Below are 16,737 nucleotides of genomic sequence, written 5' to 3' on the forward strand. Positions count from 1 at the left end.
TGCAGGGTCCTGGTAGACTTGCTGCATGACTGGCCAGCATTAGGTCTGTGCTGCTACAGATATTGACGCACTCCCCATAGTAACATCATGCTGGTGTTCACCAAAAGCACCTTTTTGTCCCGTGTAGCTTGCCATGCATTTAACCTGCTTCTCCCTGTCATTGAACCTATTCCATGTCCATCAAACTGTGAGCTTATTTTTCTTTGTTTTCTTAGATATATCATATTGATCTAATATAAGTGTAACTTGCACTGCTGGTCTGCTTGCACAGTACCATTTGATGGCAAGACTGTTCCAGTACAATAACTGGTTAATGCACCAAAAGTTGTACATTTGTAGAACGCATTCTAAAATTATACCTGTTAGTCAATTAAAACAGAATAAGATCTAATTTAATAAAGTATATAAAGGATATTGTATGTTTGACAGAATTGGAATGTGATCAGATCCTCAACAGAGGTGTGTTTCACTGCTGAGAGGGTGTGTTGCTGGACACAAGGCGAGTCAAAGTTGTAAAAAGTGTATTTTTTTAAAGCCACAGAGATAAGCAATGTATCAGTGTCTAGATCTGACAGACAAGTGCGGTAGCTGTAGATCCTTGTGAGCCGTTATTGGTCCTAAGAACGAAACCGTTTGTTATCTTTACTCCTATTATTATTCGCCTGACAATAATGTAGCTCGTAGACTTATAATGGAACCCTGCAATGTTTATTTTGCCTATTTTATAATCTTTTATGACATTTTTTCAACACCGTTTTTTGTTGATTGTTGTGGTAGAAAAGGAACGTCTCCATTGAGTATCTTTCTGTAGGTGGGAAAGTTCCAAAGTCAACAAGAGTTCTGTTGCTATCAAGACAATTTACAGTACTGTGTGACGTTAAAGCCACACATACAGTCTGCCTTCCGTACACACCAACACACACAGGAGCAAGGCGCACCAGTCCCTCCCACACCCCTCTACACACTGAGCCTCTCCACTACTCTCAGGTCGATGCAAAGTAGTGTTGTTTCCTTTAAATGGACATTGATCTACAGCTCTTCACTGGTCGTTTGATATTTCCATCATCTTTTGCAGGGAATATTCAGAGAGAAAAAACAAAAACACGTTTTCAGAGGTTGTAGTCCTGTATGATGAGAGGGCTGTAGGTGAAGTGAGTACCAAAGCAAGTAGCGTCCGCGTTCAACTGTTCAAAGCGTCGGCACGCGGAGGAACCGCGAGGTTCATTCACGCTGTCATTGTCATCCATCCATCCATCTCTGCTGAGTCTTGGGACAACCGTCACTATCAACACTGACCTGTCACCACAGTGACTCACACACCGAGTTGATCTATCGATGTTTACACAGAGAATGCTACGGATTATTTTCCCTATAGATGCGCAGACTATTCAAATGTCCTGTTCATGAGACACTTATCTCTGTTTTACCATGTTCTTATCCTGTTTTATTTTTCTATTGCAGACTGATTTGACTGTATTTGTAATTAGTTTGATTCCTTGTGCTGTAGTCTCTATCCTGGCTTTAAAAAGGGTGCCTGTTTAACAGACTCTGATGCTTCTAATATGGTACACATGTAATGTCTGAAGATAGAATAAAGCATGTTTATTCATCAAACATTGTTGTCTTCGTTCATCATGTATTAATTTGATATATGTTTATATACATCATTTATCATTTAAATAGAATGTACTGTATATACATGAATATAAGGAATGCCTATGTTGTACCAGTACTGTACAAGACAATTGTTAACTACTTATACTGGATAGACTCGGCCAATTACGGTAGGAACACATATACAATAACAAACATTAAATGGTTTGGTACAGATATGACATTCACAGAATGATTAATATAATTTATGGATCTCCAAATGTATTCATATGTCGTCATTACCAATTGATAGAATAGAATAGAATCATATATGAAAAGACAAATATTGACAAATCACCAATCTCTAGATCCTCAAATGATCTGTCATCTAATTCAAGGCCCTATCAATACTGATTTATAAAATGAACATGTTTATTCATTTATTTATGTATGTATGTATGTATGTATATATCAGCATTATGCAGCTTTAATATGGTGGTGGTAACTGAAACTGTTTCAGTTGAAGTTCTGAGTCCTCTATGAGATGCTGAAAGTCAGAAATCACGTTTTTGGTCTTCCTTCACTAACATGTTCTTCATTCTCTGGTCCTGCACTCCCTCTCAAGGCTCCATTGGCCTAACTTCACTGGCAAGCTGAGAAAGAAAGACATCGATCGAAAGTGAGGAAAGAAGAATTCAAATAAAGACCAGTCATGAGACCAAACTCTGTCTCCAAATTTCTCTTGTGAATGTTTCTAAAACTTACAGCCAGGGCCGACTTAATGTTCTGGAGCTGGAAGAAGACCCGACCTCCCTCCTCTGGACACACGATCTTCAGCTCGTCCCTGGTCATGCCCAGGAGCATGGAGCCGCTCAACACGCCAAGGCAGCGAACCGTGCTGGGGGGGGGGGGGGGGGGGGGGGGGGGAGTAATCAAACAGCATGAACTGTATCTACAGGAGGAGACACTTTTCACTGTATGGGGGCTAATCTGAATCTGAATTTGGTTTATTCGCCATGTAAGTTCACACAAACACAGACATTTTTATGACTTCTTCTATCAAGGAAGTGGTCATCCTGGAGTAGACCTGATCGGTGTGGATTCCTAAATGACTGTGTGTCAGTATGTTGGATGGTACTTACATTTTGCTGAAGCCCTTGTACTCCAGCCAGACTTTCACGTCATCGGGTTTGGACCTCCTGGTCAATGAGGGAACGGCTGTGGTCTGTGGTGAACGGGTTAGCTTAGGATCATTAATGGCTGTTAATAACTGCTGTAGGGGAGATTTATAAAGCTAATCCTGCTAAATGTGTTGGGTCAATGAGTAAATGAGTTATTGGTCTTTGCAAGGAAATGTATTTAGCCCAAAACAACCAGCCCAAGGTCACCAGACACATGCCCCGACAATGAGGCCTGGATCCGTCACCTATGACCCTGTGCTGGAGGGTCCTACCTGCTCCTTCTCTCCCTTGTCCAGAGCCTCCAAGACGTTGTTGGGTACGAAGCCCTGCTCTCCTCCAGAGTTCCTCACCTTCCACCACTGCTTGGACATGTCCAGTAACTGTGGAGACACCATTGTTTGCCAACTCATAACGACACAGCGGTCGGAATGTTGATGACTTGTTTTCGGGGTGTGTTGAGGCATGGTGGGGTGTTGTTCATGAGTTCATGAGTCTCACCTGAACCACCTCTCCTTTTGAGATGCTCAGCTCCTTATGGTTTCGGGCTGAGAAATCGTACTTCACACGCATGTAACTGGGACTGAGCTCACCTGGTCTGAATAAACACAGTTATGGGATAATAGACACAGGAACACACGCACACACACAATCATTGTAAACAAATGCTTGTTGTGTGTGTATAATGCTTACCGTGACGGTGGAAGCTTCATTAGGGCTGATTTCTGAAAGCACACATTATTGAAAATCTATTTTCTAAAACCTTTTGTTTCACTTTGCTAGTTAATGGTTTAGATGATGTTGTGGGTGGTGGAGGTCCTCACCTGTTTGGGGGCCTGGTGCTGATTCTGCTGCCCGCTGTCAGGCTGTCTTCCTGGGGTCACGTCTGGGGGCTGCCAGCCGTCTAGGAACTCTAGAGTGTAGGTGGGGATGTCCTCGTCATCCTCTGGCCATTTGGTACTGAGAACATTAGTCAAGAGATTCCATTGTTATTAGTCAAGAGATTCCATTGTTATTAGTCAAGAGATTCCATTGTTATTAGTCAAGAGATTCCATTGTTATTAGTCAAGAGATTCCATTGTTATTAGTCAAGAGATTCCATTGTTATTAGTCAAGAGATTCCATTGTTATTAGTCAAGAGATTCCATTGTTATTAGTCAAGAGATTCCATTGTTATTAGTCAAGAGATTCCATTGTTAAAATAACCTAGCGACATTTTGCTTATTAAATCCCTAGTTTACTGTAAAAAATGTTTTAACCCTGACCATAACTTTAGAACTCATGTTCTCTATCTCAAAATTTTGTCTATCTGGTATACAGTACACACGTCCACGTGACCCAGGGGAGGAGACCAGGGGGAGGAGACCAGGGGGAGGAGACCAGGGGGGAGACCAGGGGGAGGAGACCAGGGGAGGAGACCAGGGGAGGAGACCAGGGGGAGGAGACCAGGGGGAGGAGACCAAGGGGGAGACCAGGGGGAGGAGACCAGGGGAGGAGACCAGGGGGGAGACCAGGGGGGGAGACCAGGGGTCATACCTGGGGATGTTCCAGGCATCTCCGAGGGACTGCCACAGTTGGTCCTCGTCCGGGGTGGCCTCCTCACTTAGTAGCACGATACACATCGGCTCCAGCAGGGGGGCCACGATGGAGGGGGGCAGGTCCTTTGGGCAGTGAGACACCACCTGGAGGGAGGGAGGGAGGGAGGGAGGGAGGGAGGGAGGGAGGGAGGGAGGGAGGGAGGGAGGGAGGGAGGGAGGGAGGGAGGGAGGGAGGGAGGGAGGGAGGGAGGGAGGGAGGGAGGGAGGGAGGGAGGGAGGGAGGGAGGGAGGGAGGGAGGGTTCCTTTAGAATGACTGTCAATTCAGCAGAAGAACCTTCCACTGCAGTAGTGGTTTAAAGTCTTCATAGTAGTCACACTCTTAGAGAAACCCTCAGGTAATGCAATAGAGTGTCTCTGGGCTTGATATGAAATAACTAAAGTACTTTACTTAGTATCCAAAAGGAAGTCAATATATATTTTTGAATAAACATAAAAACATTGGCAACTTACATATGCTAAAGTGGAGAAGAGAACATGGACGAAATCCTGAGCACTGGGATTCTTGATCTTTCCATTGAGCTCCCCCTGTCACACAGACCAGACCATCTGGGATTAACGCATCATTGGATGATGATGAGTTTGTCCCATGTACGAGTGATAATGAAGAACAAGCATAATTACCAGCAGGTTGAACCCAAACTTGATTTTCTGGAGGCAAGATTCAAATTCCTCTCTGGGTGGCATGCCTTTTATAGCTTGAAAGTACAAATGGATTCAATTACGTCACATAATTCCACTACATCATCATACAATGACTGGCCATAAAAAAGTATGACCGATTAGTAGATTATCTACTATTTGAATGTCTTATAAATTAATTAAGATTAAAATCACCTTTAACCTTCTTCTTTTTTTTCTTTTTCTTCTCGTCTTTGGCCACTATGGCAGATATTTTGCCCATAAATATTTCAATGTCAGTGAAGATGTGATTCAAGATGTCCTACAGAGAAATAAATACAGTCAAAGTGGACATGGGTACAAGAGAAGAGCAGTGTTTTAGCGTACACAGTATCTGGGGAATGCCAGTATGTCTGTAATCTACTGTGCATATGCACATATCGTACATAATTCCCAGGGAAGGTATTCTGTGCAGAGGTACGTACGTTTTGGAACTATTAAGGTTTTGGGTTGAGAGAAGACCAGACCAAGAGTACTGACCACATTCCTGTCTAGCTCTGTGTACCGGCGCTGTGGGAAGACTGGAAGGGGCTCCTCTTCCACAGAGGGGGGTCCGGAGGGGGGCTCTACCCTGGGCCTGACTGGTACAGGTCTTGAGGGGGCTTCATCTGCCCAGAAAATGGTCAAAAGAGACAGTATATCATTTAGAGCCTTAGGTCAGTTATTTCCAGTCTATTTCTACATAGAAAACGTGCTATGTACTTCTCACAAGTCTCATTCCTGCCATGTTTCTGGTCTCTCACCATAGTCCGGAGCACTCCACTGAGACACAGGGTCGCTCGGAGGGTTCCATTCAGTCTCTTCAGGGGGTGGGGCTATGTTCCTCGTGTGCTTGATTATCTGATGGCTTGTTATGGCGGCCAGATTTTCTCTATATGAAAGGCATGGCCATTTGAATTATTTTCATGTGAAAACACATGGTTGATAAGAGGAAATGGAATACAGAAAGACAATTGTGCTTTCAATAAGTTGACTGTACCTGGAGCCAGAAGTCTCTCTCCTCTGAGGAAGAGCTCTTTTTAGGTCCTTTTCAATGTACTCAGCCTAAATAACCACATTCAGAAGGTAAATTAAGCTTAGCAGTTATTGGGTAAGCTCAACTGTTGTATAACATCAAGCGGTATGGTCCGGTATAACTACAGTGTAGCTACAGTATAACTACAGTGAAGCTACAGTATAACTACAGTGAAGCTACAGTATAACCACAGTGTAGCTACAATATAACTACACTGTAGCTATAGTATCACTACAGTGTAGCTAGAGTATAACTACAGTGTAGCTACAGTACAACTACAGTGTAGCTACAGTATAACTACAGTGTAGCCACGGTACAACTACAGTGTAGCTACAGTATAACTACAGTGTAGCTACAGTACAACTACAGTGTAGCTACAGTATAACTACAGTGTACCTACAGTATAACTACAGTGAAGCTACAGTATAACTACAGTGTAGCTACAGTATAACTACAGTGTAGCTACAGTACAACTACAGTGAAGCAGCGATCCTCCAGTTGCCTCCTCACCCTGAGCTCCTCACACTGAAACAAGAAGACGCTGGTGATTCTGCTGCTGTGGTTGTGCACCAACATGGTCAGCAGGGAGTTGTACACACAGCTGTCCATCACGGCCTTCAGCTCCAGGATGCTGCTCAGAGCCAGGGACTCCAGTTCCTCCTACACCCAGTATAGCGAGGGCGAGATGGGGGAAAAGGGAGACAGGGTGGCAGGGAAGGGGGAGGAGATGACCAAAGGAGAGAGATGGACAGGGGTGGGGATGAGAAGGGGTAGAGAGAGATGGGGAGGGAGGCGAGGAAAGAATGAAGATGTGGGACAGAATAACAACATTTGTACTTCCCTGTACGTGTATTCACGTCGTCGCACACCGTGCCTGTCCCCTGTCAATGAGTGCACCTGAAGTACTGACCTTGGTCTCAATGTCGGTCAGCAGCAGGTTGCCATCCCGTATCTCCAGGATCATTTCCTGGCCCCACACACGGCCCATACCATCCAGAAGCTTCAGGCGCTCCACACAGTCCCCGACATCCTGCACCTCCTTCCCATCCAGCTCACAGGTGAATAGGTGCTGCAGCAGGGACAGGAACAGAGCTTACATTCACTTGCATTGTGAAGAACAGTGTCCATTCTGTATTGCGAGGAAACGCGCTTCGGTGTAGATGTTTTCGGTGTAGACCGACATTTCTGTATAATAATGTAAAACAGTTTGATTTTAACTTAACAAAACCTGATGGTATTGTATTTTTGTAACAAGAAGATAATACCTCTACTCTGTACTGGAACTTGTTCATCATCTCGTTAATAGATTCAGCATATTCTCTTCTCTGCACTGTTGAGATATGGAAAATAACAGAAACAACTGACATTGAAGACTGAGGCGTTCTGATACACTGGCATTTTGAAAAGGATCATGTTATTTAGTTCCACCCTCAGTGATCACATTTTCTTTTAGATACATTGACTCACGGTATATTGACTTGCCACTGGGTCTGGAGAGATTTGATATCTGGGAGGACATGTCATCCACAGAGTACACACTGAAAACAGACAAGAACAAGACATGAACAACAAGTCCACAACAAACCAGACTGAAAGTGAGAATAAGAGAATACGGCTGCTGCCAAACTCCAGTTTGATAGTTCTCGTTAGGGACACCTGCCAGAGGCACGTGGGGGGTGACGTACTTGGACTGTATGGAGCCAGAGTAGCTGCTGGTGTCGTAGCCAAAGGGACTGTTCCTCTGGAACATCTTGACACTCTCTGGAGTCCCGCCTGCAGTATCAGTATAGCATATCAGTATAACAAACCCTTAGATACGGTCCGTGGAAAACTACCTTGTCAAACACTACTGTGATAATGTATACTGTCATCCCATTTGCAGGGCTAGCATGTTCACTTGTCATCTGCGTTCTTCAGGGTTATCTGTGATTGGCTCCAATCAATGATACAACTAATGTATTGTTGTCAATCTTTTTTATTTTTTGTCCTTATGTCCGGAGAATGACTAATCTGTCTTTATCGAGCAGGGCCCTCAGGGCTGTAAACCTGATCCCAGCTCAGGTAGACTCCAGTCAATCATTCACACTGAAGAAACACTGTGGTGTACCTTTCAAAACTGAAAGATTTGGAATATGGAATAAAAGAAATTCAATTCTTGAATTACAAAACAATTCAGTCTTAACATTTTGGATTTAGAACATAACGGACAGTATACATTTTAAGAGAAATGATAAAGTTAGTCTTGTTAAATTACAGGTGCTCTGTTTGGCCTGCACTGTAGAAGATAGCTGCCAGGCAACGAGCAGGGATGTTTTTATGGTACTAATAATATTTCCGGAGATAGGCCTAGCAACAAGTAGGAACATGTTTTTGTTGATAATTCATAGATTATAAATAACCAAATGGCAAATACAGTACAAATAAAGTTAACATTAGTTTGAATCAGAACAAAGGATGTACAGATTTTTTTTCACAACACTCCTTCTCACCATATTCTTTTTTCCCTTGTCGTCAGAACAATATATAGTCCTATCTATCTATCTATCTATCTTGATATTTATATATCTCTATATCAAAACAATAACTTATACATTCAAATGTATTGTATAAAATGTTGAAATCTTCCGGTCTGAGCGCTGTAGTCATTTAGTGAACATCCTCTAATCAGGAAGTTGACTGTACAAGCTGTACCATCAACCATCATCCAACTTAGATAAACATGACACACACTTTACCTGTTGTGTCCAAATCCTATTCACTTCAGTATCCACTCGTCTCCACTCTTTCCGAACCAATCTAACTCATATTCCAATCCTTGATTCCTCTTACGGAGCACTGAGGATGTGCTCCAAAGACTTCCTTATAAAAGACACAGGAGCAAAGTCCACCGACGGCACATTGATCCAGGGCATTTCCCAGCTGCTGTCTGTGACTCTGATCTGGGACTACCTCTACAGACAAGCCACCACTTACAGTGGAGTGGAGTTTACCACCAAGTTTAATGGTTGTGGGTGTGTCTGGTATTTATTCCAATATGCTGAAGGTATCCCCTTGGAGCAAAGGGCACCCGATGGGGAGGGCGAACGTTTGTCTGGTGATTGTTTTTGCCACAGCAGGGTCGATCTACCTGCATCCTGCGCTGGTAGAGATCATGATGTTTTCTCCTCTCAGTTCTCTCGCCCAGACCGTGACTGAGGACATGAGTCTGGAGGCTCGGTCACGTTCTAGCTGTGTTGCCCCATCAGCGACCAGAACCAGAACCTTTCTCAAGCCCTACATTCTTCTAGTCCATTATACACACCACTCCACATAGCTAGGCCTGCCACTTGCAACGTTTCCCACCACAACTTACTCTAATAATATATGTGCGTGTTTGTGCATGCATGTGCGTGTGTGTGCGTGTTTGTGTGTGTGTGTGTAAGTATACCATACAGGGCCATGATAGCGGAACAGATGTGTTAACAATGTGGTTGCTCTCATTTCCTGTTGCTATCGCGAGTCAGAAGTGACTGTGAGTGAACGAGAGAGGTGCAGAGAGAGACGAGAGAGGTAAGACACGGAACAAGCTTGTGGACCCACTTGGTTTGACTTCTGACTGACCTTTTGTGAAACCCACGGTATGGTTATGGTGATGTTTGCATCAGTAAGGGTACAGATACTGTGAACTATGTACTAGGTTGTGTGCAGTTCTAACCTTTAAATAACAGACTTTAAAATTGAAATAACTGACTTAATAACAGAATTTTTGCGTTGAAACATTGAGTACTACTTACTGTTTACCGTAACTGTATAGAGCTGAAATGATGTGGCCATCCTCTGCCAGCCTTTCTCTCTTTTCACGGCTAGTTGCACAGCATCCTGTCTGAACACACCCAGCCTCTCAATCTGTTTGGAGTTGATGTAACGGAAAGGAACTGTGAGGTTTCACGCGAGTTGACAAAATGGAGAATCAAAAGAGTCCTGGGAGGAAACAGCCGGAGACAGAGAGTTACGACCAGAAGCTGGAACAGCGGGCGGCCAAATTCGAGTCCCTGAGAGATCGCAACGCCACAACGTGTCGCAGCTGGGGCACCAAGCTGGAGGCAGGGTGGAGGAACGCGTGGCAGAGGAAGAGACAGGTGGAGTTTCACAGGCGGAGACACATGGGTCAGTGCCAGGTCCAGTCTGATGGCCTGTCGGGGGAAGACAGAGAGTCACTCAAGGATACTAAAGTCACCCTGAGGACGGCCCAGCACAGGGGGGCGCCGGTCGAGAGACAGCCCTTCATATCCGCGGACGAACTTGGCATCGTGTGGCCAGACGTGCACTCTCCTGGCACGGTGAGCACATGACCCATCTCACAGGACGGACATTCTCGTCATCAGGCCCAGGCCCAACAACTAACCACCGAATGTCAAACTGCTTCTCCAGGCTCCTTGGATCTCGCCTCCACGTTCATGTCCATCTGTGGATGAAGCTGTGAGAGCGGAGCATGATGTCACCTCTGAGACACCTCCTCCTCCTCTTCCTAACAAGGCTTCCCTGAGCAGCGGTCTGGAGGCCAGAGACACAGGTACAGTTGGATAATTCACTCATAGTTTTGTACAAAAACATAATGGAGAGAGGTTGCCTACCTGCCATTAAGAACCTATCACTATTACTCCTCTTTTGATCTCTTCCCGTGCAGACCAGGCAGACCCACCAAATCATCAGAAGCTACCAAGGAGTCCACGTTGTCAGACGGAGTAAGTTACTACAGATAGGACAGTTCAAATTGACAAGTTACAGCGGTAGCTCAGTTTATCGTGAACATTGTGTGTATGACAACATTAACCCTGGACTCTACTCTTTTGAATCCCAGATGCGGCTATGTCACTGTGAAGGAGAAGGTAACTGAGTCTCATCCCATTTTTGATGTTTTGTGCTGAATGGGTCAGATGGCTGAGCGGTTAGGGAGTCGGGCATTTAATCAGAAGGTTGTTGATGACTTCAAATGACGTTGTGTCCTTGGGCAAGGCACTTCACCCTACTTACCTCGGGGAGAATGTCCCTGTACTTACTGTAAGTCGCTCTGGATAAGAGCGTCTGCTAAATGACTAAATGTCCATGCTAATCTGATAGAGATGAGAGTCACAGCACATGACTTATAACCAAACAAATCTCCTCCTCTATCTCACCAAATGAATATCCACCTCCATCTCCCTCTTCCTCTTTCTGACACTGCAGGACCTTCTCCAGCTGGCTGAGTATCTAAAGGTGTGTAAAACTGAAACCTTTCGATTCTCTTGTGTGATTGGTTCAATGTGTGTCTGAGTGTCACAGCGTAGCTTTGTCACCGGCCACAGGAGGCTCTCTGGAGGGAGGACACCCTGAAACAGAAGCTGACCCTCCTGCAGCGAGGCACCTCCACTCTCCTGCTCTCCCACAATCACGTGTGGAAGGTCGGAGTTCCTCACGCCTGTGTGTGTCACCAGCCTAAACACCCAGGCTCAGGAGGGCTGACAGCCCAGAGGTGAAAACTGATGACCTCAGGCTTAACCATTTCTGTTAGTTCCAGGGTTGAGTTCCAGTGAAAATCTTTAGTTGGAGATGTAACAACCCCGGGGACTGTGGGATAGACTGGAAAAATTGCTCTCTTATCACAATATTCAACCTTGTTGAATGCTGACTTTCCTTCGGAATCAATGAAGTGAATTGTTGGATTCATGCTGTTTGGCATGTGTATCCACTAGATGGCGCTAACGTCTCCCGGGGCTGAGACACGGAGAGTGTTGTGGGAGAGAGGAAGTACTGACCTTACCTCAGGAAGTTTTTAGAACACAGCATTTACCGGCTTCATGTTACACTGTAGGTGCATCTCCGTGCAAACAAATGTATTAAAACAGTATTAACAAACACGTATATGGAATAAAAAATACATGTTAAAGTTATCCTCTTTGATTGACTGTTTTACCACCAGAGAACAGCAGGAGTCTAGGTAACAGAGCCAGGAGTCTCCAGCAGCATTCTTAGGTGGAGACATTCAAACTAGACATTTAAGCCATGACAGATAGAATCCTTAGAATCAAGTTTCAGTTTGACCATGTAGAAGAATACAGAACCTGACTGTTTTGCAAGTTTTTATTTGATAAAATCTGATGACATTCACAGGATAATTGTAACCCTCTAGTTATACTCCTTGAACAAGATATATGTCCAACTGGTTAAGGTTAGACTAAGAAACTGAAAATGAGGTTTAGTCTCAAAGTAATGCACACAATGCCCATCAACCCACTCAGTGTTAAAATGACAACCCAACCCAGACACCATACATGACAGTCCAGTAGCAACTGCCAGCTATGCATGCCGCGGGTTTCGGGCCATGTCTGGAACTTATTAACTAGGTTGAATCTAGCATGGTACAACACAAGACTTTGAACCTGTGTGGTTGCCGAGCGCCGTTCCGCTCTCTAACCATTTCACAGAGAATAAAATGGCTTATATTTTCTAGTCTTGCTTAAGCTCCTTAAGGTACATTTTGTTATACACTGATGCTAGTTGGGAGATTATCTCTCTCTTTCCCAGAGTACATACTTCTACATATTTTGAAGTTGAAAAATAAACACATAAGTACTTTCCTGGTCTACTGGTGCATCATAGGGTTCCACAGTAACCATTGGTCAGTAATAAGAATGTTTCTCCCCCCCAGAGAAGACGAGGTGGCTGAGCTTGACCTGGCATGGCCCAGTTTGGCCAGGGCTAGCCTAACCTAGCCTAGCGCTTCACTGGGCATGCAGGGGCAGGGGCAGATGGAGGGCCGCCCCAGGGGGCATGGCGCCTGACCAGCCGTCCTGGCCCTGGTGGGTCTGCAGCAGGCAGTACAGCTGCTTCAGGTGGGTCACAATGTTGTCCTTGATGTCTGGGATGGAGATTTGCAGACGGACGCTGCCGCTGTCAAAGGAGCGCATGCAGTCACCGTTGAACATCTCGTTGATCATGCGGGCCACTACAGGGATGATCTGGAGGGGGGTGGAGCAACAAATATTACAGCACAGACCCACATTCACAGATATTTTTTTAAATGGGAAAGCCATTTAAAGTAATCATTGGACTAAATAAGAGCATGTTAACATGTTAGCAATGGCGATGACATTTAGACATTTAATAACATTTCAAGCTCATTTGCTATTTACAGTTCCTAGCAGTCTAACCTCAATCCTAAATCTTAATGCCTTAAGCCCTGTTACATCCCCAGTCCACAGCTCTATTTGGTTACATCCTCAGTCCACAGCCCTATCCTGTTACATCCTCAGTCCACAGCCCTATCCTGTTACATCCTCAGTCCACAGCCCTATCCTGTAACATCCTCAGTCCACAGCCCTATCCTGTAACATCCTCAGTCCACAGCCCTATCCTGTTACATCCTCAGTCCACAGCCCTATCCTGTTACATCCTCAGTCCACAGCCCTATCCTGTTACATCCTCAGTCCACAGCCCTATCCTGTTACATCCTCAGTCCACAGCCCTATCCTGTTACATCCTCAGGCCACGGCCCTAACTTGTTACAAAAGCAGTTGCTTACTTGAACCATGATGAGCTTCCTCTCTCTGGGCTTGCCGTCCGGCCACTCCTCTCCAAAGCACAGGTTGATGTCAAACCCTGGTGGGCTGGGGGTCTGCCCCCTCTGATGGGCTATCAAACCTGCAACCCAAGCAGACACTTCATCACACACGCCCTACACTCTGGCATAGACCACACACACTGTCCATGTTTCGAAAACTGCCAGTTGTATGGAGGGGGGTCACCACACCCACCGCTGAGGAAAGACTCCAGGCAGAAGAGCTTGACCTTCCTCTGGCGCTCGATCAGGTTGGGGGCCGTAGGGTTGGGGGCGCAGGGGCCCGACCAGTACACCTTGCACTGGCACAGGCGCATGGCGTAGATGTCGTGGCCGTTGACCTCCAGGATGAGCCCGCGGTCCATGACGTCCAGCAGGCGGTTGGTGAACACCCGCTGCTTGTCGTTGGGGATGTGCTCGGTGGTGGGGAAGCGCAGCTGCTCCAGGCTCACCGGGCCGAACAGCTCCTCCTGGTTGACCATGGGGCCCAGGTCCCCGTAGAACAGCCTGCAGCCATGGGGGTTGCTGACTGTTATGGCTGGGCACACGTCCTTACCCCGATACTGGAACTGCACCTCCAGGTCTGTCACTAAGAGGGAGGCGGAAGAGCATGAGATTTAGACAAGGACCTGAAACCTAACCCTTTCTGAACCAATTCCCTAAAAAGTCCATCTGCTGATTCCGTGGTGTGGGTCTGTTGTCGGACGTTATTCGGCGAGCTCGATTCCGAGTGATGTACTCACTGGGGAGCGAGCTGATCCACATCTCTGGGGATGCGAACATGGGGTCAGGCATGGGCAGGGGCTGCATGTCCAGGGGGGCGGGGGCCATGGGAGGCACCTCCATGGGGGTGGGGTTCATCTCCATGTCCACGGGCTCCTCCTTGGGCCACACCTTCCCAGGTTCTTCTTTGACCCAGGCCTCTGGAGCAGGAGGGGGGCAGCTGGGGGGCTGCATGGGGGAGCCCGCACTGGCAGGGGACCACATGACAGGGAGGGAAGCGGGGCTGGCACCTGGAAAAGCACAGACGTAGAAGCATGATTACCCAGGATGCCAGGAGCCGTTTTGGGGTGTAGGCTACATTTAACAGCACAGGCTAATAACCTGAAGCCCAGGAGCTCTGGATATCTGAGGGGCTTGGGTGGGTGTAAGCCCAGTGTCGTGCACGGTTGAGGAAGTGACATGGCTCACCGGGTGGGTATGGAGGCAGGGAGTCAGGAGTATCTGGAACATCATCCTCCCCTCCCTCTTCATCATACGGCGTCCAAGGGCCAGGTTCAGTGGATCCTGAGAAGAAAAGGAGGAAGAACTGAGGAGAGCAGCACCAAGTCACATTTCCTTTTACATTTCAGACAATGGGATTTTGACCGAGTAACTTTCCAACCAACCCCTCCCCCCTTTTATATTAGAAACCATAGTTCAATGGTTAAACATTGAAAAAAGATAAATGGTTGGTTGACCGTTTCCAGTGAGTGGTTTCTTACAGGTGTTTTGGGGTTACCTGGGTTACTTAGGGGCTGTGGAATGTCGCAGACATCGTAGATCTTCAGAGGGTTCATGGGGACCTCCTTGGTGCCGTCGTATATGAGGTTAAACTCTCGGCTCTTGTTGAGGGCACAGCGGAGCTGGGCTTTCCACTTTGCAGGGTCCGGCTCATCCTGACCCTCCTGGAACTTTCCGGTCTCCACTGCCCAGGCCTGAGTCAGTTAAACACTACAGTTAAATGAACAGTCCTGCACCTGACCTGGAGCTGCCACCAGCTGACCCCTACATTTGCATATTTTCTTTGACATGTTTGTACTGCAATATGTTTTGTGACGTGCATTGACCTGACTCACTTTAAAGATGGTGTTCTCTTCATCATGCTGTGGTGTGTGTCGTGTTGCATGTCTCCAGGGGATCTGGAAGCGCTTTGCCTCCCTGTCGATCCACACCAGGCCTGGATAAAGGCCTGTGTCAACCTGGGCCACCAGCCAGGGCTTGAGACGGACTCGCCGTGGGGTCACCGACATCCTTTGTGCCTGGAGAGAGAAATTTGAAAAAATGTCACACTGTGTAATTTAACAGAGACATAAAGGACCATTTAACAATAAACACATCAGGACTTTATGGTCACAGAGGTGGGTTTGTCTGACATTCCCTGCTTCAAGATAGATGCAACTTTGAGGAGTAGTCAACACATGGAATAGGTTTTTAACTTTATGTCAGAAGACGGGGCATGGCCGCTAGGTTTTTTTCACTTCAAATACAAATACCAGGAGTATTTTCCGAATAATTGGCACCTGGAGCTTTCGAATGAACATCACACCGATATCAGTATTCGTGAACAATTTCAATAGGTAAAAAAAGCTGCTCATCCAACACAACAATAGCCCCCATCAGTCTAGTATAACGTAGGGGGGGATCGCGTTATGAGGGAAGCGGAAAAAAACTGGATGACATTCGGTGAAACGTGACCAGTAAAAACGAGTTGTGTTAACTAATTTTCATGTTAAGATAAATGCTTCAACAAGTTAACATACAGGGAAATTCTAAAAGACTAAAAACAAACGAGAAACTATATCGAAACCTACCTGCAGACGAAGTTGACCAGGAAGTGCGCACCTTTTATCGGAACAAGAGTTGGTGGAACTTTAATCTAAAAGCCAAATATTTCTAAAATGTTAATGTTAATCACATAATTGCTGATCAATTCGTCTGGGATTAATAACAGCAGATATTCACGCAAACATTCAGATAGAGTTAGTCTATGGTAAAACTGTCCTCCCCTTTCCCTCACCGAAACTCAGGTAACACCGTGACGTCATACGTTTCAGTCTGGCGCACCTTTCACACACATTTCCGTACATTTACAAAGAACCGAATCATCACTAACCAAATGACTCACTGGAGACAAACGTTTTCTGTTTATACGAAATAAGTTATATAAACACAAATAAAGCTTGTTTCTTATGGTGTAGCTACTCTAGCTGATATAGCCTACTGTCAGTTAACAAAATAGCCTAGTTGTTTTAATATAATATAATTTTTTAAATATATAATTGAAACCAAGTCGTTACATCCATAGCATATCTGGTAGACACAGAATTCCCTTTTCT

General features: G+C 45.7%; 4 protein-coding genes across 9 annotated transcripts in view; 2 read left to right on the forward strand and 2 right to left on the reverse strand.

Annotated features, from left to right (window-relative positions):
* The window catches only part of ampd2a (adenosine monophosphate deaminase 2a), a 35,677-nt gene extending 34,063 nt beyond the window's left edge, over positions 1-1,614 (forward strand). For all 5 annotated transcript variants that reach the window (XM_084704240.1, XM_084704239.1, XM_084704237.1 and 2 more), the window contains one exon: positions 1-1,614. This exon is cut by the window's left edge and continues 2,680 nt beyond it. The gene's annotated coding sequence lies outside the window, so the exon portion shown is untranslated.
* Positions 1,615-1,621: 7 nt separating this feature from the next.
* Positions 1,622-7,813, reverse strand: eps8l3a (EPS8 signaling adaptor L3a). The gene is made up of 19 exons (XM_084705888.1): positions 7,749-7,813; positions 7,531-7,601; positions 7,329-7,393; positions 6,974-7,132; positions 6,574-6,723; positions 6,000-6,092; positions 5,792-5,810; positions 5,529-5,656; positions 5,205-5,310; positions 4,992-5,065; positions 4,821-4,895; positions 4,308-4,453; positions 3,596-3,731; positions 3,465-3,496; positions 3,273-3,369; positions 3,047-3,154; positions 2,736-2,818; positions 2,359-2,491; positions 1,622-2,246 (listed from the first exon to the last, which is right to left on the reverse strand). Exons 1-19 carry the CDS (start codon positions 7,811-7,813, stop codon positions 2,214-2,216), a joined length of 1,773 nt encoding a protein of 590 aa, XP_084562014.1. The 3' UTR covers positions 1,622-2,213.
* A 2,078-nt stretch (positions 7,814-9,891) lies between these two features.
* Positions 9,892-11,942, forward strand: LOC146273197 (TRAF3-interacting JNK-activating modulator-like). Its single transcript, XM_084704966.1, has 6 exons — positions 9,892-10,382; positions 10,474-10,615; positions 10,730-10,787; positions 10,904-10,931; positions 11,269-11,298; positions 11,388-11,942. Exons 1-6 carry the CDS (start codon positions 10,005-10,007, stop codon positions 11,556-11,558), a joined length of 807 nt encoding a protein of 268 aa, XP_084561092.1. The 5' UTR covers positions 9,892-10,004; the 3' UTR covers positions 11,559-11,942.
* A 206-nt stretch (positions 11,943-12,148) lies between these two features.
* Positions 12,149-16,437, reverse strand: irf6 (interferon regulatory factor 6). Of its 2 annotated transcripts, XM_084705468.1 has the most exons (9): positions 16,419-16,437; positions 16,213-16,277; positions 15,478-15,660; positions 15,141-15,336; positions 14,831-14,926; positions 14,383-14,652; positions 13,836-14,228; positions 13,604-13,722; positions 12,149-13,040 (listed from the first exon to the last, which is right to left on the reverse strand). In XM_084705468.1, the coding sequence occupies exons 3-9, from the start codon at positions 15,649-15,651 to the stop codon at positions 12,804-12,806; spliced, it is 1,485 nt and encodes a 494-aa protein (XP_084561594.1). In that variant the 5' UTR covers positions 15,652-15,660; positions 16,213-16,277; positions 16,419-16,437; the 3' UTR covers positions 12,149-12,803. The 2 variants fall into 2 exon arrangements, with proteins under 2 accessions (XP_084561594.1, XP_084561593.1); XM_084705467.1 differs by lacking the exon at positions 16,419-16,437 and having other exon boundaries at positions 16,213-16,407.
* Between the last annotated feature and the right edge of the window lie 300 nt (positions 16,438-16,737).

This window comes from Hypomesus nipponensis, chromosome 9 (assembly GCF_054491055.1).
Source record: "Hypomesus nipponensis isolate SF chromosome 9, ASM5449105v1, whole genome shotgun sequence".
Classification (NCBI taxonomy): domain Eukaryota; kingdom Metazoa; phylum Chordata; class Actinopteri; order Osmeriformes; family Osmeridae; genus Hypomesus; species Hypomesus nipponensis.

What these genes read in the sequence shown, in the direction of transcription:
- eps8l3a (XM_084705888.1), bottom strand. Translation starts at nt 7,813, where the DNA reads ATGTTCCAGAGGAACAGTCCCTTTGGCTACGACACCAGCAGCTACTCT. An exon ending in TCTGGCTCCATACAGTCCAA is followed by an intron (nt 7,602 to 7,748) that starts GTACGTCACCCC and finishes GTCTGTTTTCAG; the next exon opens with TGTGTACTCTGTGGATGACA. An exon ending in TTCAGTGTGAGGAGCTCAGG is followed by an intron (nt 6,093 to 6,573) that starts GTGAGGAGGCAA and finishes GTGGTTATTTAG; the next exon opens with GCTGAGTACATTGAAAAGGA.
- LOC146273197 (XM_084704966.1), top strand. Translation starts at nt 10,005, where the DNA reads ATGGAGAATCAAAAGAGTCCTGGGAGGAAACAGCCGGAGACAGAGAGT. An exon ending in ACGTGCACTCTCCTGGCACG is followed by an intron (nt 10,383 to 10,473) that starts GTGAGCACATGA and finishes CTGCTTCTCCAG; the next exon opens with GCTCCTTGGATCTCGCCTCC. An exon ending in AGCTGGCTGAGTATCTAAAG is followed by an intron (nt 11,299 to 11,387) that starts GTGTGTAAAACT and finishes CACCGGCCACAG; the next exon opens with GAGGCTCTCTGGAGGGAGGA.
- irf6 (XM_084705468.1), bottom strand. Translation starts at nt 15,651, where the DNA reads ATGTCGGTGACCCCACGGCGAGTCCGTCTCAAGCCCTGGCTGGTGGCC. An exon ending in CCTGGAGTCTTTCCTCAGCG is followed by an intron (nt 13,723 to 13,835) that starts GTGGGTGTGGTG and finishes CTTGGGTTGCAG; the next exon opens with GTTTGATAGCCCATCAGAGG. An exon ending in GGAAGCTCATCATGGTTCAA is followed by an intron (nt 13,041 to 13,603) that starts GTAAGCAACTGC and finishes ACCCCCCTCCAG; the next exon opens with ATCATCCCTGTAGTGGCCCG.